The sequence below is a fragment of the Streptopelia decaocto genome, assembly GCF_964273445.1.
Source record: "Streptopelia decaocto genome assembly, chromosome: 10".
NCBI classification, from domain to species: domain Eukaryota; kingdom Metazoa; phylum Chordata; class Aves; order Columbiformes; family Columbidae; genus Streptopelia; species Streptopelia decaocto.
Genome location: NC_138665.1, coordinates 21,145,825 through 21,165,603, shown reverse-complemented (window position 1 = coordinate 21,165,603; position 19,779 = coordinate 21,145,825). Strand labels below are relative to the sequence as shown.

The following is a 19,779-nucleotide window of genomic DNA, read 5'->3' as shown; positions in this document are numbered from 1 at the left end:
CACCAGCCCTGCTGCTTTTGCAAAAAAGAACAACTGCTTTATTTTTGTCAGAGACCCAGGAATGCCCTGGGGGGGGTCTAAGCAGCAGTGACAGAGCACACCCCCCAGCAAAGCCTGCACCCCGTTAGGGTGCTCACAGTCTGGGGGCTCCTCATCAGAGCTGCACAAAGTGCAGGGTTAATGAAGATGGTGGGCTGGCTATTACAGACAGTACAGTTCAGCCCTCCTGCCTGAGACAACGACGTGGGGAATTGCCTCTCTGTTCTGCAGAACTAAATCAGGAGACTGAGAAAAAGCATACATCTGCAAGCAACAGGAAAATTATGGTGCTGGATAATGAAATACCAATGAAGTCAGAATTCATATGCAACAAAGTCCTTCGAAGCCTTTTGTATTTGCCCTGAGAAAGAAAACTGTGCTAACCAAGCACTTTTCAAGGCATTTTACAAACATGGGCCCTCACAGCATCCCCGTAACACAGGTCAGCATTCATACGTCTGCTGCAATACGGCAGATTGACTCGTGTCCCACAGAGCGCATTAGTGTCAGACTGTTGCATCCAGGGAGAGCGCTTGGTCAATCATTATTCCAAATATTTCAAATTTATCTCTATTTTGTTACGCCTCTGCCCCCCACACCCTAACAATAGAACACTAGCACTTCCTTCAGCACGGATTCTGCCTTTGCAGGAGGGAACCAGCGGGTGCCAGATCGGGGGCTCATCACCTACAGGCCCATTCCCTCTTCCCCTAAGCAAGGAGCTCGTCTGGTAGCAAAAATGACATTCCCATCAACCCTGCCCCCCATTGACCCTTACCACGCTCTAACAAAAAAGGACAAGCAGGAGGTAAAACCAGTATTTGCTGAGCTGTGAAAGCCAGAGCACAGTCCCTAGCTCCTCGGCCTGGCACGTCCCAGCAGAGCAACACGCGCTTGAGCGCTGCCCTCGCTGGTGCTGCAGCCAGCAGCATCGCACCCAGCTACACTGAGATCTGCGGGGTAGAGACACTTGTGTTTCCACCCTTTCAGATCCTCTGTTCCTCGCCTTGTCCTTCAGGCTGCTCAGCAATCATCCCCCCAGTACAAATCTGCCTGGCTGAGGCGGCTGCACCACGGGGCGCCGCCTCTTTTGTCAAGGCCCAAGGAGGTGACGCGGTTCCCAGGTTAAAGCAAAGCAGTGAGACCAGTGTCTTTATCAGAGCAGAAGGCAGACAGGAAGAAGAGTTTCCTTTGGTAATGTTTCCCCTTCAGTATCTGTAGCCCTGCACGGCTGCTTGTGGAAAAGCTGGAACTCTACTAAATTCTTTCTATTTCGTATTCTGATTCCATTGCACTCACAAGGTTCTCATACTCGGGATCCTTCCTGGTGCACACGCTGCCATGGACGCTATCTTTCATGTTGAAAGTGTCATTGGATGTTTCAGTCTTAGAATTTGTCTCCCTGTGTAGGCACTTAACAGGGGCTTCCACATCAGCCTCCAGTCCCGTGACGTCCGCAGTGCTACGGCTGAAGCGAGAGAGACGTTATTGAGGACGATTAAATCAGAAGTAATTGGATTTACATCTTAGTCAAAACCAAGATCTACCACGTAATCTGTGGAACAGCAAAATGTGTATTGATCTAGTGAGAGCCTATGAGGCTCTGAAAGACACATTAGAGGAAATACACAAAGAGAAGCAACAAACAGTTAACATTGGTACCATAAACTCTCATGATGTTATCATATTATACTCAAAAGAGTTACCAGTAGATAGTCTAGCCTTTATAAAGGTAATGACTGGGGAAAATGGCAATGTGTGAGGCTACAGATGGCTAAGGTATGTCTCTGAATAGGAAAGTAGCATGAAGCAATTAAAGGTTGAGATTAGGGTAGGGCAGAAAAATTGTACTCACAAAGCAACTTCATAGAGAGGTTCTGGGAAAACAAAAAAGAATCAAAGGTGTGCATCGACATACTTTCTGATTAATGTGTCATAGAAAAAACCCACCTGCACGCAGGTACTCCCACTTTAAGGAATAACCCTCCCACCCTGCCACCCTACCAGGGACCGACCGGGGCTGGGCCAGGAGCAGGAGCCGGGAATGGGGATGGTGGGGGGATAATGGGGGCGAGGGGGGTGATGGGGTGACGGAGATGGGAGAGAGATGGGAGTGAGGGGGACGGGGATGAAGCCGTGGCGAGCGCCGTCCCGCCCTCCCCGTTCCCTCGGACCAGGGCTGCCATCTACCGCCCGTCCCGCCGGGCTTCTCGCCGCCCCCGCCCCAGCGGCTCCCGCGCCCCGTCCCGCCGCTCCCGCGCCCCGTCCCGCCGCTCACCCGCCCCGTCCCGCCGCTCACCCGCCCCGTCCCGCCGCTCACCCGCCTTGTCCCGCCGCTCACCCGCCCCGTCCCGCCGCTCACCCGCCTTGTCCCGCCGCTCACCCGCCTTGTCCCGCCGCTCACCCGCCCCGTCCCGCCGCTCACCCGCCCCGTCCCGCCGCTCACCCGCCCCGTCCCGCCGCTCACCCGCCCCGTCCCGCCGCTCACCCGCCTTGTCCCGCCGCTCACCCGCCCCGTCCCGCCGCTCCCGCGCCCCGTCCCGCCGCTCCCGCGCCCCGTCCCGCCGCTCCCGCGCCCCGTCCCGCCGCTCACCCGCCCCGTCCCGCCGCTCACCCGCCCCGTCCCGCCGCTCACCCGCCTTGTCCCGCCGCCGGCGCCGCAGCGCGGCCGCCAGCGCCACGATGGCGGCTCCACCCAGCACGGCCGCCAGCGCGGACACGAGCGGCACGGCCCGGGGGGCACCTGCGGGCGGAGGGGACAGCGCTGGGATAGCGCGGGGGGAGCGCGCGGACCCCCCGCGCCCGGCGGCGCCTGGAGGCGCTTTTACCGCTGGGAGGCGGGGAAGCCGCGGTGCAGCCGAACCGCGCGGGCTGGGGAGGCGGCGCGGCGGCTTCGGTCCCTTTGCGGCAGAACCGCAGTGAACTGCGGGCAATGGGCGCCCCGCGGCACGCTCTGCCCGGGGAAAAGCTCGTGTTGGGCAGGCCAGGGATTCGTTTGGTGTGGAGTCTACAGCCAGCACTGGCCAGCCTGCCCTCACCCGGCTCTGGGAAACCTGATTGCTGCCTTTCCGTACTTAAAAAGGGCCAATAAGAAAGATGGGGACAGACTTTTTAGCAGGGCCCCTTGTGACAGGACAAGGGGTGATGGTTTAAACTAAAGGAGGGAGATTCAAACCCGACATGAGGAAGAAATTGTTGCCCCTGAGGGTGGTGAGAGCCTGGCCCAGGTTGGCCAGAGAGGTGGTGGATGAACCATCCCTGGAGACATCCCAGGCCAGGCTGGACGGGGCTCTGAGCGACCTGATGTGGTTGAGGATGTCCCTGCTCATTGTAGTGAGGTTGGACTAAATGACTGTTAAGGGTCCCTTCCAACTGAACCGTTCTATTATTCTATGAAATCTTGTGTTTTCCAGCCCAAAACTCCACTCACCTGTGACAATGGGAGGCCCCTTGGAAATGGCATCTCTCCCAGAGACCAGCATTGCTGCTGGCAGATCTGCCAAAGCATCAGGATGACCGTTCTGATGTACCATGACCCTGTACCCACAGCCCCCCTGCGCTCAGGGAACAGGACAAACCCTTTCTATCTGCAAAGAGGATCTGCAGCCCAGAAGGAATGTCAGGTGGATTTGCCTCACTCACCTTCTCCATCACTGACAGAGCACCAGGGTTTTGCAGCCCAGGTCACTTACCTGTGGGGACTGACTGGGCCACATCACCCTGGGGGGTGAGCGGGGCTCTGCTGTGCCCGCCAGGCCCAGGGCTGGGCTGCTGTGGGACTGGGGGCCCTGTCGGAGAAAATGGGGACAGACTGGTCATCAGGTCGTTTCTGCCTCTCTCTGTCTGCAGTGCCAGTCAAATAAGAGCAAGATGTGCCAGGGCAGGAGACAGGCTCCCATCCTGCACAGCCCTGCTCCCAGAGGGACACAGGGGACATTTTCCTGCCCCTCTGCTGTGATCAAGCACACTGTGAAGAAGGGAGGATGCCACCCCCAGTGCCAGGCCTCACCTGTGACCGTCAGCTGGACGGCGTCGCTCCGCCGCGCAGCGCCAGCGCTGCCCTGCGCCTCGCAGTGGTACGTGCCGCTGTCGGAGGGCTGCGCGCTGTCCCACGCCAGCTCGGCCTGCCGGCCCAGCAGCCGCGCTTCGCCCCCCGGGCTGCTCCTGAACCAGCGGTAGCTGATGGGGGGGGACCCGCTGGCCACGCAGCTCAGGCTGGTCCTGGCTCCCGCCGGCACCGTCAGCCCCCGCTCGCCGGCCACAATGACGGGCTTGGTCACCGCAACTGGAACACAGAGCAGATGGGTGACGGTGACGCTGGGCCTGGTTGGGGTGGGGAAGGTCCCCCCTCCACGGCAGTTCACGCTCTGGCTCTGCTTCCCCAGGAGGAAGAGGCACCGCTCTCCTGTCACCCCTGCCCACGTTAAGCTCAGTTCACCGGTGCCTAAAGCCAAGTTTACACCAGCTATGCCACCGTTGCTCCTGCCATATCACACAAGTGCTGCTCTGCTGAGGGTGCCCCTTGCAGAAGGATGGTTCTTTCTGTCACACGCTGAGGATGCTTGAGAAGGGGACATGGTAGATGTGGCCAGTACAACACCCACTTGCTATAGAAACTAGAGATGCACAGAACCAAACCCAGATCTGGATGTTATGTCAAGCACCATGGATCCAAGTGGCCCATTGGCAGATCCAGACTGAGGTGTCTACTACTATCCCTCCCAGTCCATCCTACCCCCCCATGAATGGAGATGGGCTGACACCGCACGGGAGGAGAAGCCTCAGCACCCATCCTGGGGTGGGCAGACAGTACGGGGTGAAAGGCTGTTCCCAGGTACTGCTGCTTCTCCTCCGCGCTCTGTGGGTTAGACTGGCTGTACCAGAGCAGGGCTTTGCTGCTGGTGTTACCTTTGACAACTTTAACCGTAGTGGTCACCTCCTTTGTTATCAAGCTGTTATTTTTAGACCTCCAGATGACTTGGCAGGTGTAGTGTCCACTGTCGGGGATTTCAAGGTTCTCAATTAGGAGTGAGACGTTTCCTGGGCTGTGCTTTGGGACGCTGACACGGTCTCGGAACCGGGACAACAAGATGTGGTCACCAGAATCGTCCCTCCGAAGGATGGTGGAGGTGCTGTAGTCTCGCTCCATGCTCCAGCTCAGCGTTTGCTGTGTGAAACCTTCCAAGGGCATGTAGGTACACGGTATAGTGGTAGATCCCATCCACGTGCCATTGATCTGGTGGACACCAGACAGATCCAGGAGGGCTGCAGGGAACGGCAGTTAAAGGGAGGAAATAAGAACCAGGCTGTCCAGGCAGCAGGAGCCAGTGTGTCTCCGATGTGCTCTAGACCGCAGCCAGACAAACCAGAGCCTGTCCTGACCTTGCTGAGCAGAGGGAACTGGTTGCTTTGACCTCATGGCTGTTGTTATTATTTGTCTCTGGACGCTTGCCAGTTCTCAATTCCTTCTCGGCACAGGGAGGCGCAAACCCTGCTCCTGGTGACAGAGTGGTCACACACACAGTCTGCACAAGACCTTCAGGAGCATCTCCTGGTGACAGACTGGTCACAGCCAGAGTCTGCACAAGCCCTTCAGGAGCATCTCCTGGTGACAGACTGGTCACAGCCAGAGTCTGCACAAGACCTTCAGGAGCATCTCCTATCCCTGCCTCTAACCCAGCTTTGGCACCCGACTGATGCTGCTCGGCTGCTGCTCACACGGGGACACGATAGGTCGAGCAGCAGCTGCTCTCCCCACTGACGCGGGATGCCCTGGCAACACCACTTGCAACGTTGACTTCTACCTTCTGCATGGGAGGAAGGACAAACAAAGCAAGCTTACTGCTTCACTGCAATTAAACATGCTTGTTAGGCCGCACATTTACATTTGTTAGCATCACCATCTTTTGTGTGACCTCCATGGTGCTCCCTGGACCCAGCAGCGCTGTGCACGCGGAGCCGTCTCCCTGTGCGAGAGGGCCCGGGGCTGACGGGAGGCGCTGGTCGGGTCGGTGGAGCTGTGGCCATGGGGACAGCACAGGGACCGCAGCGCTGAGCAAAGCGGACGCTTCTTTCTGACAGGGAGCTTTGTTTTGGCTTTACCCAGTGACTTTGAGAGGGCAGGCACAGCTTCAAACCTCCCATCCCAGTCAAATGCAACTCCTTGGTCTATCTGTCTTAAAAGGTTTTCCATTTATCTTCTTCCTGTTTTCACAAACTCCCACCAAGGAAAACTAAGAAGGGTGGAAGCTATTTAGGAAACTGCTCAGAAATACCTTCAAGGCATTTGGTGCACTCAAGTTCAAGTATGTTTGCTATCCAGTGTATTCATCTGGACACATTTTGTTTAAACACCTCTCCCGTATTGTTTTGCATTGCTGTGTGCCATGAAACAGCCGCCAGCACCCGCCGGCTCCCCTGCGCTCTGTCTGCGACCGATCTCAGCGTTAGCAGGGGTGGCTCCGAAGCAGAGCTGATCAGAGGGAATGGGAGAAACTCAGCACAATAAAAATCCCCGAGATGGCATTTTGAAAAGAAGGATTTCCTCCCAGTGACACTTCTTAAACTGGGATGCAGCCTTCCAAACACAGTGAATGCTCCCACTGGAGGGAAACATGAGCTGGACCGGGCAAAAGCCCGAAGGGATTTTGAGAGATTAGAAGACTGATCAGAGGGATTTGTATTATGTAAAATGCATGAAAATGGAAAAAACCCCTGAACCCTCATATTCTGGCCCATTTTGAAAAATGGTTGAGCATCTTCCCTCCCAGCTGTCCTGGTGGTACGGGAGCACCAGGCAGGCAGGGGCCTTTAGGGGTCTGCACTGAAGTACCGGACCTGGAACCAAACCCAATCTTTCTACCTTAGAGAACTTCAGATCTGACCCAGATGTTTTGGGTCGTACCTGCTTCACCCAGACAAGCAGCCGCCAAGCACTCAGGTGGGCACGGGGGTACAGGGGCTGGGTTGTGTTGTGCCTGGCTCATTCTCCCAGTCTCTCCAGTTCTCTGCCCACCAACACCACAGCTCCTCTGGGGAGTGCCTCTTTAAGTAGAGAATTACCTGCATTTTGCTGGGCTTGGCTCACTTATCCCGCTCCCCATCCTCCTCCTCCCCAGAAGGGCGCTGGTCACATTCAGCTGCATCAACTCTCACTAAGTCACTTGAGAGACAGACCCCAGAAACCCCAAGCTGTTTTTTTAGTGATGAAACGGGGAACATACTTCAACCTGTTTTTCTAAATGCCAGGAGCATTCTGCGTACAACTCGTTAGAGAGACTTTCTCCTGCTTCCCAAAACCTTCCTGCCAGGTCAGTGTGTGTGCCCCGGGAGCGGCGCGTTCGCCTCGCGGCCCTATGATCAAAGCAAAGGCTCCGGTGTCGCCTCTCCCCGTGTGCTTGGGGTCAGGAGATGAGGGGAGGGCAGGGAAGTCCCGCGTGCCCGCGCCTCGACTCACAGCTGCAGCGCTGCCCGGGCTGCGCCGGCAGAACAGCGGTGGCGCGTTATTGAATTCTAGAGCAAAGCCTACTCCAGCTCCACGAAGCCTGCTCTGGAAGCCAGCACACCGGAGCAGGGCCCCTCCAAGGGTCCTGAGCAACCCTGCTTTGTTCTTGCTTTGGGGCCATGGAGCTGCCCTTTTGCCTGATTCTGCCCCATTTGCTCAACTCCTAAAAGCACCTTGTTCTATCTGATACCCAAGGAGACTCCTGTGAATTCTCAGGCTCTGTTATTTGTGAAAGAAACTAAAGACTTGCTACACTTGATAATTTTTAAAAATTAAGGCACTAATTAAAAAGACTTTCCCTACCCTCTTAGCAGTCTGAATTCTGTTCTTGGCGTGGAAGCGTTTACTCACCGTGGCAGCTGACGAAAGCCGTCACCAACACCGCTGTGCACACAGCTGCTCCCATGCTCCCAGAACCGCAGGTCTGTCCTTGCCCTGCACTTTGTGAGAGACCCACACTCCTGGGACCAGAAGGCAAGTGAAGAACACTTCCCTTTATTTTGTCCTTTGTCATCTAGGATCCTCTTTTTGAAACATCACGAGTCCGTTTCGCTGCTGACTTAGGTGAAGGGTAAAGGATGGACAGACTAGAAGGATCTCTCCAGTTCCATTCACATCGCTCCAGTTCCGTCTCCCTGTTCCCATCTTACCACTCTCTTGACTTTTCCAAGTACTGCTGTTTTTTAAATTCTTCATAATTGTGTGGGTTTTGTTTTTTTTCTTTTTCTTTCTTTCCTTCTACATTTGCATTTGTTTCCCAGTGGAAGAGCTTTATGATGACTACACGGTCAAGCACTTGGTAGCAAGGGAAAGCGAACTTGAAGATGCTTGTGAAATGTGCGTTCAGTTCCCTCTGACATGGGTGGTGGTATTGGCTCAGTGCTGAGCATCTCCCTGTGTTGCACCGTGGCGCTCAAACCCGGGCGTCTCGCGGTGGAGGGCCCCGGTGCGAGCGCGCCGGCCCGCGTCACAGCGCGCGGGAACGAGGCACCGAGCGGCCCCGGCGCTCCGTCCGTTTCCGCAGCGTCCCCTCCTGCTGACGGCACCCGGCTCCTCCACCAGGCACACGTACCGCCTTCTGCTGCCCGGGGTCCCCATGGGTAACGCCGTCACCGCTGAGCAGGTCAGGCTGTGACCTGGGCCGGGATGACAGCCAGCCCCACTTGCTTTGCCAAAGCCCCAGCTTTTTAGAACAGAAACCTTAGGCTGTCACTTTTACTATTTTTTTCTGTTTTAACAGAAAATGCACAGAGAAGAGGTATTTAAAAAACCCAATATCCTGCTCTTTACTACGATAGGAATGTCCCTGCAAAAGCTCTGTTGTCTACCAGCTGCCCCGAAGCTGCCCGTGCTGCAGTTGAGCTGCGTGGCCGCACGGGGCTGGCGGGCTGAGCGCGGTCCAGCTGAGCTCCGCTTACTGCTGCGGCACAACCTGCCTGTGGGAGCACGGAGGAGGAGCTCGAGCGTGGGGTGGCAAGACCTGGGGCTACAGCTTCACACGAGGTTTGAGGCCAGGAGCCGCCTCCTGGTGTCACCCTGCCCAGGAGGACGGGGACAGCAGCACCACTGGTTCCTGCAGAGCACATCCTTGCTGGCGCGCTGGAAACCTGACTTCTGCTGCCTTTTCTTCTTGACTTCTTTGCTGAAGTATGGACCAGTATGGACCAGTTCGCACTGCCTGTACCCCATCTGCCCACCCTGCCACCAGGAAGCCGGTAGCTGTGTTTGAGTCTTGCCTAGAACAGGCAAACAAACAACAAAACACTCCTTAAAATCCAGTCGGTGTCACTGAAGGAGTGAATACAAATCCATTTCCAGAGATCATTTAAACCCAACTCATTGCCCACCCTGGCCCATGACTGGCAATAGAACCTTGCTCCCACAAACTACCTCCTATGCAAAAGACTTTTAAAAACAGCTGGATTTTGGGGAACATGCCCTGGAACAAGCTGAAAACCCAATCTAAAACTGCTGATGTAACTATTTCCTGAACCAGACATGCAAGACTTCCTGAAGCTGTAATTATACAGGATAGAAGTTGAATATTTAGCTAAAACAAGAACAAAGAACTGTAGTTCCTCAAACGTGATGTATATGGCATCTTTCTCTCCCTGGGACAGAGATGCAGCTGCTGGTTTTCTCATCCCTCAGTCGTGATCAGACCATTTCTTTCTTACCAGAGGGAGCCCTCATGGTTTTGCATCTGAACACATGAAGAAAAAGCCTTTAACGTCTCAGACGTTACAGCTCCTTACCTGGTTTACTGTACAAAGTGCAGGTGTCTCCGCGCCCCTGCTCGGGCCGGCCCGTCGCTCTCCCGGTCCGGGGCCGGCGGGTCGGGCGCCGCGCTGCCTGGCGGCGTCTCCTCGGCGTCACAGCTCCAGCAGCGTCACCACGACATATCTTTGTTCTGCAGTTTCTGCTGCTACATCTCAGCCTAATTAGAGGGGCACAGTAAGGGCAACTGAAGAAGAAAGTTCTCAAGGTGTTATTTTTGAACCACCTGCACTCAGGAACAAAAAGGTGTTTTTTACTGCAAGACCTGAGACATTCTTATTTGGTCCATCCATAGCCAGCTTTCAGATCTAAGTGTTTTTTGGGTGTCCCAGAGAAGCTCATTGTATGAGCCACTACAGTCATGTACACCACGATTCTCTCATATACACCAGACAATTGTACAGACAGTCACAAAAACATCACCTTTGATCCACCTAAAGAAACAGAGACTGAGCGCGAATGAACACGCCCTTCAAGGCCCATGGGACGGAAAAGTGATATACAAGTGATCTTTCCAAAAATTCATTTCCCTTCCCAGGAATTCCCAGGTGAACGACATCAGCTCATCAGCTCCGGGTTACCCATTTGGCCAGATCCTTATAAATCCTTCCTGGCACTGAGAAAGGGCCTCGGATACACAATACCATCTGAATATTCCCGTCCTCCTTGGTGCCACGGGTCGGTTCACTGATTCAGCTGTTCGAGCAATGCAGATTTCCGTTTACCTGCAGCTGTCCCGCTCAGCCCGCGCTGGCGCCCCGGGCAGCCTCTGCTGTCACAGCGCTCTGTCCGGGAGCTTCCCAGTTCCTCCTGCGGCGGCTCCGTGAAGGCTGTTGAGCTCTGGCTTTGGCAAACACGAGTGCTGGTCTAGCAAGACCTGCCTTAACCTCGGCTTGTCTTCCAGGCACGGCACTGCTTGTGCCCTCCACCACGCGCGGCACAAGATGAGATGCTTCTATCCCAGAGACACCCAGACCCGATCAGGATCCAGCCCCTTTTGCATTGTCCAGCTGTCCGACAGTGCAAACGGACAAAACACACAGACACTCTCATTCATGGATTTCTTCCCTATGTCACAAACCTGCCTTTTGCTGCTGGCCTGAAAATGGTGTTATTTACCATCACCAGCTCCTGGCCATGGCTGTCCAGCCGGTACAGAACTGCCCCATAGTCCCATGGCAATGAGTTTGTTTCTGGGATGGAGCTCAGACCAGTGGGCTTCTTTCCAGAAACAGCAACATTCCCTTCCCACCCGCTCCCTACCGAACACACTCTTTCAAAAACCTCATTTGAAAGAACAAGGACATTACTGCAGGGCTCCAAAAACTGCAACCTCATCAAGAATTAGAAGATTAAGAAAACATGACAGTTTCCCAGAACATTTCAACACTGTCAATTTGTCATCACATTAACACAGTCTCCAGTCATGACTTTTCCACTGTTATCTAGAAAACACTTTCAGTAATAATCGTGTGCTTCGCAATACTAGTGCAATGTTTTCCCTGCTGGGGAGGAAGGCTGCCGGGCTCCGCTGGCTTCTCACACCCCTCGCAGTACAACTCGTCTTTCTCCACATCTAAACATCTCGTTTCATTGGCTCTGAACGCCAGACTGGAGCAGCAGCCCGCCCTGGCCCCCGCGCCGCGCTGCAGCACGGCCGGAGCGCCCCCAGCACAGCCGCAGCGCGGCCGCGGCTCCGAGCCACCGCGCTCCCGGGACCGCAGCCCCGGGCACGCACACCACACACCCCCCTTCACAGACAAAAGAGAAGTGCAACAACATCTACTAACTTTGCAGGCTTAAGTTTAATGATTTTCTCAAGTGTGAGCAGCAAATCCAGGGTCCACTAATCCTGTGTCACCAATATCCCCCACCGCACATCGTCTGTTTTGTTTTACATCTGTCCACGTGGCTCTAATGGGACGCGGTATTCCCCCGCCCTCGTTATGAAAAGATTCTGCTGTAACTCTGCAGTGTCCGTGTTACAGATTTACTCAGGGTAGTAGAAACTATGAATAACTAAGCTCTTCAGCTCACTACTTACGTCTTGGGCCCTCTGAGCTGTGGGGAAAGTCCTCCCCGAGTATCTAGTGAGGAGCTGTAGTTGTGAGTGCCGGCTGGCGTTTTAAAGAGGAGCTGGCCATGCAAAAATAATTCAGGTGTGTGTAAACTATTCTATCCACAAACACGGAAAAGTATCTGATTTCTATCAAACATTAAACATGTGTTAAAAGAGACCACAGAGGAGGAAAACTCAGAAAGAATGTGCCTTGCTGCAGTGTCAGAATTGCCCAGCCGTCCAGCTCCGGAACTGTACAAGTTGTGTCTGTATTTCACTGGGGTGCTGACAGAACGTGTTGGGTACAGCACGATGGACACATGGACATCTCTTGTCTTCCTGCTGCTCCTGGTGGGGTAAGGTCCTTGGATTTATCAGCACGTTCAGTGTCTCTTGGTGTTTCTTTAAGGCTTTGAGAGGACATTTCTACCACCTCTGCAGCCCGTGAGGCGGTCGGAGGAGAAACGCCGGTTCCTGGGCCAAGGTGCTGGGCTGCTGGGCACCTCTGGGTGCAGGTTCTGCTCCCCCAGCACGGCTGGGAGCACAGGTCCCTCTGGTGCAGGGCAGCAGCAGGTTCAGCACAGGGCTCTTGGCCCAGGATCCTCACACTTGAGCTTTCCAAGGGCTTTCTGCTACGGGCTGGAGAAAGGGAACCAAGAAAAGCAAGATCAGGTCATCCACACAGCGGGCTGGAGCTGGAGCCCCTGCATTGTGACATTGTTCGCATTGTCACTGCAGAGGCTGTTCAGGCTCCACAAACTGCGGAGGAGCAAAAACTGCTTGTCCAGCCAGTTTTTCAGAGGCAAAGGTGAGTAGCAGGAGGGGTTTTGCCTGGATGTACCTTTCAGGACTGCTACCTGTACAGCACTGCTGGTTCTCCAACATTGTCCCCTTCTTCATATTCAGATTCCTGGGTCTTTCCAACACAGTCATCTTCATTGTGTTTTGCATTTATTTCTTCAGACCTTTTGTTTTCCATATGTTCCATCACATAGTTGTTTTCAGTGAAGCAGATGGGTTCCTCATAGTGACCTGTACATTCCTGCACTGAAGAAGCTGCTGCTCTCGAGTTATGGCTGAAATCAAAATGCAATATGAAAGAAAAGTTGCAACTACAGTAGACAAAGCATCTTCCAGCCATCAAGAAATCGAGCAAGATTGTGATTCGATTTAAACCCATGTAAACCTGGGCCATAGGGCTATGACAGTATCCAGATGGAGAGAACATTGTGCTTTGCTTGCAGGTGGCAGGAGAACCTTGGACATCACAGCAGCGCTGCCTCCAGTCCAGGGGCAGCTCCAGAGGCAGCAAAAGCTTCGTAAGCAACACAAGGATTAGCACCATTTCTTGGAGTGGCACAACCAGACAACTGCTTTTTGCAAGATGAATAAATATGTATGTACATACAGGTACGTATTAAAGTGGTGGAGGTACAGTAAAAGGTGAACAGAGTGCAGCTTACACAGTATCTTCAAAAGGAAGGTAAATCCCCTGAGGGGAAACGAGGCTGCACCGTTCGCTGGGGCTCAGCTGCGCCCGAGCTGCCTGGGAGCCGCGGGGCGCAGGGCGCCTGGCGAGCGCCGCGGCGCGTCCCGCTCTGCCCGCGCTGGCCGGCAGCGCCGCGGTCTGCAGGCTCGTTCTCCTGCGGGCTTTGGCTGCATCATCAGGCTGTCGGTGCGGCTGGCGTGGGTTACACGGGGATCAGGGCGCTGAGACCCCAGTTCAGAAACGGCGGTAACTTCCCGCCACAGCCAGGATTAGAAGAGGCGAGTCCAGCCAGGGATACTTCAGGGATAAATCAGAGTATAATCTGTGCATTGGGAGCTTTCTCTCTCTAGAAGGGGAATTCCTGTTCTTTGCATTTGAATAAATACTGGGAATTTATCCTTGGCAATGATCTTCAACAGGTGTCACTGGGCTCTCATATTGAAGAGGGAAAGATCTTTCTTTCTGCATGCTGTGTTGGTGTGGAAAGCCCACAGATCATCAGTACGACACGATACTGAGCTGATCTTAACCTCTTCATCCATACTGCTTAAGAGGCTTTTAACGTGCACTGCTAAGTAGCCGCTTTTCTTTTTTCCCTGCTCAGATACAGTCCCCAAAGACTCAGCACTATGTGAGAAAAGGGTGATACTCACTATTTTACTTCGTAGACTTGAGCTGGAAAGGAAGAATTGTGTGTCAATAATTTGCATTAATATTATTTAAAAAGTAATTTCTACTATGTCTCCTTGATATTAGAAAGAGACTGCTGAAGACAGAATGAAACTGGGAACGTTGGAGATCATGTTAGGTGGGTGACGGCTCCTGTTTCCAGGATTCGGCCCCAGAAAATGAGAACAACCCATACCCAGCTGTAGCACAACCGGGTCAAAATAACCAGCCCAAGGTCAAAGGTAAAGTTAAGTTTAGAAACTGGAAGTTTCCAGTTCCTGCCGTTTTCCTATTTATTAGAAGTTCAGCAATGGACAATTTAGAAAGACGTTATACTGGATTTCTTTATAAAAATTAGATAAAGAGGAAAAAGGAGTATTTGATAGTAATTATTATAAAGGTGAAACCAAGCTGGGCATGCACAACACATTCCAGTTTTCCAGAACATTCTACTCACCATCTTTGGGCTTCCGAATGCAGATGATAAGGAAGATGAGGAGGAAAACCACAGCACCGCAGCCCACGGCGATCAGAATGACGAGGTGCAGGGGCAGGCGGGCGCTCGGGACACCTGCGGGACACGGCAGCGCCGCTCAGGGCAGCGCCCGGGCTGACCGGCCCGGGACACGGCAGCGCCGCTCAGGGCAGCGCTCGGGCGCACGGGCTGACCGGCCCAGGACACGGCAGCGCCGCTCAGGGCAGCGCCCGGGCTGACCGGCCGGGACACGGCAGCACCGCTCAGGGCAGCGCCCGGGCTGACCGGCCCGGGACACGGCAGCGCCGCTCAGGGCAGCGCCCGGGCGCACGGGCTGACCAGCCCGGGACACGGCAGCCGCCTGGCCGCGCTGCTGCTCCTTTCCCCACGAAAACACCCAGAGTCTTTCAAAGAGTCACCGGGGACCCTTGGGAGCAGCCATTGACACGACCTGCAGCCACTGGTTTTGAGGCTGGAGGTAATGAATGAGTACAGAGTGGCCAGGTTGGGTCCCTGGTTTCGTTCTTAGCTTTGTTTCGCTCTCCACTTACTCTGAGTTGTGTAATTCTTCCCTGGATGTCCCACACCACTGTCAGGAGTCACTGCTGCTGCAGGCAGATCTGGGAACAGGCAGGAGTGAAAGGTTCAGGCTGTATCTCCAGTGCTCGTTTTAGCTCCCAGAGATCTGGGATTACAGCTGTGGGATCAAAAGGGAATGTCTCCATCGCCTTTACAAGGCAGTGAAAATAGGAAAACTCTAGAAATAAGTACTATACTTACAGTATAGTATAAGGAGAGTATATGCAGTGCTATATATGCATAATAGATAGATATTCTATATAGTATAGATACACGTTGGTGTGTGTATATATATATATGTATACACACATATATATATGTATGCCTATACACACACCTGTAATATCAGTAGAGACCCGTGGAGTCCAAGAGATCACGGAGGTACCTGTGAACACCAGCTCCGTTTGGTTTTCTTCTGTAAGAATAACCAACAACTGTCAACACCTTCCCGCCCCGTCTGGTCAGCGACAGCGGCGCCCACAGCCGCGTGGCACTGGGAACCCAAACGAAGCAGGACCCTGCAGAGCCCGGACACATCAGAACAGCCTGTACAAGGTGCCGTGTCTTTTCCTGGCACGTGCAGCCGATCAGGAGGAACAAAATCCAGTTTGATTTTTTCAGCTACTGAATCATCACCTGTGTGTTCCTCAGACTGAGTTAAGTCCTGATTCCTCGTATAGACTTGCTCGACCCAACAGGCAGCATTACGCAGCCAGCAAGAATTTTAAAAAAGCTGAAGAGGAATAAATATGCGTTTTAAATACAAAGTCTCTTTTGCATCAATACAGAGCAATTCTTCTGAAGAGCAGGAGGGAAATGAGCACAGGAAATCAGATGACAGAAAGGCAGAGCTGGAGGTGAGTGCTCCGGAGTGCAGAAGCCCGAGGCTTCTCGTGTTTTCCCCTTCCAGGGAAGGAAGCAGGAACACCGTTCTGTTCCAGCAGGGAGCGACTCCAGATGTGTTGCCCCGGCTGTGCCCCCGGGGCCTCACCTGTGACCGTCAGCTGGACGGCGTCGCTCCGCCGCGCAGCGCCAGCGCTGCCCTGCGCCTCGCAGTGGTACGTCCCGCTGTCGGAGGGCTGCGCGCTGTCCCATGCCAGCTCGGCCTGCCGGCCCAGCAGCCGCGTTTCGCCCCCCGGGCTGCTCCTGAACCAGCGGTAGCTGATGGGGGGGGACCCGCTGGCCACGCAGCTCAGGCTGGTCCTGGCTCCCGCCGGCACCGTCAGCCCCCGCTCGCCGGCCACAATGACGGGCTTGGTCACCGCAACTGGAACACAGAGCAGATGGGTGACGGTGACGCTGGGCCTGGTTGGGGTGGGGAAGGTCCCCGCTCCACGGCAGTTCACGCTCTGGCTCTGCTTCCCCAGGAGGAAGAGGCACCGCTCTCCTGCACACACTGAGCTCAGTTCACCCTGCCCCACCAGCTATGCCACCACCACCCCTGCTGCACAAAGGCAGGGCTGGTGCCACCTCTCGCTCTGTAAATCGCCACTGCCCGGGCAAAGGGAGGCTGGACCTGTGCTGATGAAGTCTGGCCAAAGCAAAGCAACGCAGCATCCCAGGGACTTCCCTCTGGTGTACGTGCCCTGGGAACACTGAGCTGCCAAACACAGGTGGAACAGGGACAGACTGGTAAGAGAGAGGCTGCTGATCCTGCCCCAGCCCCCGGGGCGCAGCATCTCGGGCAGAATTCCCCCCCGACCTGTTCGCTGCTCCTCCCCGGAGCCCGACATCGCTCAGCAAAACGCTCCCACATCGCGGCAGCGGGTCCCTGCCTGGTCTGTTCCCCCCCTAAATCCCTCCTGAGCCAACCGCCCACTCCTGCACAGCCTCCTTTCTGCTGACCTCTAACCACCTCCACTTTCATGGTGATCTCTTTCACCGTCAGGCTGTTGTTGCCGGCTGTCCAGGTGACCTGGCAAGTGTAGGTTCCCCTGTCACCCATCTCCAGGTCCAGGATGTGAAGGGACACGTTCCCTGGGGCGTCCTTCGGGACACTGACCCTGTCCCTGTACTTGGACAGGAGAACGTGGTCGCCAGAGCCATCCCTCCGAAACACGGTGCCCAAGCTCTGGTCATGTACCACGGTCCACGTGAGTGTTTGCTGCACAAAGTCTTGCACAGGCACATAGACACATGGCAAGGTGACAGATCCCTTCCAAACACCTTCGATCTCACTTGGGCCTCTCAGGTCCAGAAAAGCTGCAGGAAGAATGGAGAAAGGACATGTTTTAAAAAGCAGTTGCAGAGAAGGCAGCTCCTGGTGCCGAAGTGGCGGGGAGAGCATCGGCAAGGGAAGCCCCGAGGTGCAGCGCCGCAGCCGGTGCAGGCGCTGGGGGCGGGCTGGGAAAAGGCAGCGCGACCCGAGGAGACTTGCAGACACGGACACGGGACGGTTGGGCTCCCAGCTCTGCCTGGCGCGCGCAGGCAAGCACGAGAGCGCCCGGCAGAGCTCGGGATCAGGACCGGCCGTGGCCCAGACCCGCGGGCAGCTCGGCTCCCGCCGCCCGCACGGCTCCTGTCCCGCCGCCCGCACGGCTCCTGTCCCGCCGCCCCCCTCGCCCACCAGCTTCCCTGGGAAGTGCCGCGTGTCATCGGCAAACCACAGGTCTCACCGACTTCTCCTCTGCTGCCCATTTGTGCTTCTGAAACACGGTGCTTTGTCAGACTAAGTTTAAGCAACTTGAGCAAGGGATCAAAGAAGTGTAAAACTCGTTAAATTTTTCTATAAAAATTAGGTCTGTTGACTTTATCCCAGTGCTTATTGTCACTCTTGGGGCTGAACCTGCGCACAGACACTATGCCCTTCTCCCTTGGTTTCCAAATGTCCCCTTTCCTGGAAACTCAGGACCAACCAGACCCGTTGCTGTGGGCTGCTCATTGTGCTCTGCCAAACGACCACCCACCCCGACAAGCAGGGGTCACCAAACAACCACCCCGACAAGCGGGGGTCACCAAACAACCACCCACCCCGACAAGCGGGGGCTCTGCCAAACGACCACCCCGACAAGCGGGGGCTCTGCCAAACGACCACCCCGACAAGCGGGGGCTCTGCACACTCAAAGCCCGCGGGCAGCGTTCCCATTGCCTCCACACGCCACTGTGTTGGAAGCGCCTGGACCCCGACCAGCCGCACACAGACGTTGTCCCTTTGCTGTCCCTCTGCTGCCACGCCAGCCCCAGCCGCACGGGCGGCGCGGGGCCCGCGGCCGCTCCCGCACTCACCGCTGCACAGGAGCAGGGGGCTCAGCAGCGCGGCCGCTCTCACCAGCGGCCCCGGGCCCATCCTCCCGAGCGGCCACTGCCCCGTCCCGAGCGCGGACCCTTCTCCGGCCGGCGGTGAGTGGGGAACACCGCCCTTTCCTCGCTCTCGTTGTTCTCAGGAACCCGCGGCAGCTGCTGGTGGCTCTTCCTTCCTCTTTCCTGCAGAAAGCAGTGCTGTCCCGGCGCTGCCCGTCAGCGGTGCCAGCCGAGCAGCGGCCTCGGGGAGGGTGAAAGGGAGAGCCGAATAAGCGCCACTCCATTTCACGTTGCCTGCTGACTGCGCCCTTTTCCTCTGCTGTTTTTTAATTCAACTTAAAAAAAACAGGAACCGCTTTTTAAAATGCCTGAACGCCCGTTTCTCGTGTCTGTGCTCCCGGCATTGCTTCCTGAACGGTTTGACACGCGTGTCGCGTACAAGCAGGTCTGAGTGCTCTCTAGGAGCTAAACAACCAAGGTCCTTACTGGTCATCTTCCCACCAGCCTTTCTGTGGACCTCACCACGTTCTAAATTCCGACTTACAAAACATCCCGCCTCTCAATGTTACCAGCGTGAGACAGATGACTACTGTAGGCTCCTTCCAACGGAAGTATTCTCTTTTATATCATTGTATTCCATTGAAGAAGTGGAGAATTTAGGTGTACAAATCTGAAAGCAAATAATTTCTGAGAGCTGCAGGCACCTGGCTCAACCATCCCACTCCATATCAGGCTGACCCTTCTTTCTCATCTGGGAATTTAGCTGCTTGGTTTAATTGATTAATTGCATTCAATTAAAACTCATGGATGAGGGCCACCTGTGTTGCCTTGCAGACTATTTTGGAAGCAGGTGAACTATTATATGCCTAGGGAGAACATAAAAGAACTTAACCAAAGTGGAATAACTTTGAGACTATGAAATGATGACTTCTTAATTGTGACACATGTTATTATTAATTAAAGGTAATATTTGTTAATCTGTGTTATTTAGTAATTCAGCACTAGGCCCATCCAGGAGAAGCATCTGCTACATCTTCAAGAGATTTTACATCTTTTTCCATCCTCTGCAGCTCTTCATTTTCCTTACACCCTAATGACAAACCTCTGTCATTGCATTCAGCTAAATTAGTACGAGCCCTTCGCTGCTGTTACATCCAAACGCAACATCCAGTCCTCAAATGCAAGTAACCAGAGTAATTAAACACAGTCAACGACATCCAGACCGCGTTCTCCAGCAAACCCTCCGTTAACGAGAGCGAGACGGTGCCGGAGGGCAGAGCCACCCACGTACCTGAGTCCGGAGCGGTGGCAACGTGAGGAAGAAACGTTTCTTATGGTCTTGTGTATGGCTCAAGGGCAGCTCCACCTGCATCGTCCTCAGCAGCAGCTTCGCTGGGTTGGTCTGCAATTTAACACGAAAATCAGGAGATTTGTGTGTACAGCCCTGC

The 19,779-nt window shown here is 54.8% G+C and overlaps 1 protein-coding gene across 1 annotated transcript; it reads right to left on the bottom strand.

Moving 5' to 3' along the window:
- Window positions 1-12: 12 nt before the first annotated feature.
- Window positions 13-19,374, bottom strand: VSIG4 (V-set and immunoglobulin domain containing 4). The gene is made up of 14 exons (XM_082062202.1): window positions 18,317-19,374; window positions 16,937-17,293; window positions 16,083-16,358; window positions 15,064-15,132; window positions 14,495-14,608; window positions 14,022-14,043; window positions 12,737-12,955; window positions 7,895-8,004; window positions 4,948-5,304; window positions 4,049-4,324; window positions 3,732-3,827; window positions 2,633-2,782; window positions 1,895-1,916; window positions 13-1,507 (listed from the first exon to the last, which is right to left on the bottom strand). The coding sequence occupies exons 1-14, from the start codon at window positions 18,375-18,377 to the stop codon at window positions 1,297-1,299; spliced, it is 2,340 nt and encodes a 779-aa protein (XP_081918328.1). The 5' UTR covers window positions 18,378-19,374; the 3' UTR covers window positions 13-1,296.
- Between the last annotated feature and the right edge of the window lie 405 nt (window positions 19,375-19,779).

Excerpts from the sequence above, each read along its gene's own strand:
- VSIG4 (XM_082062202.1), bottom strand. The coding sequence starts at position 18,377 with ATGGGCCCGGGGCCGCTGGTGAGAGCGGCCGCGCTGCTGAGCCCCCTG. Across the intron at positions 16,359-16,936 it reads GAAAGTGGAGGTGGTTAGAG|TTGCGGTGACCAAGCCCGTC; the intron begins GTCAGCAGAAAG and ends TCTGTGTTCCAG. Across the intron at positions 14,609-15,063 it reads GAAGAATTACACAACTCAGA|GTGTCCCGAGCGCCCGCCTG; the intron begins GTAAGTGGAGAG and ends CGTGTCCCGCAG.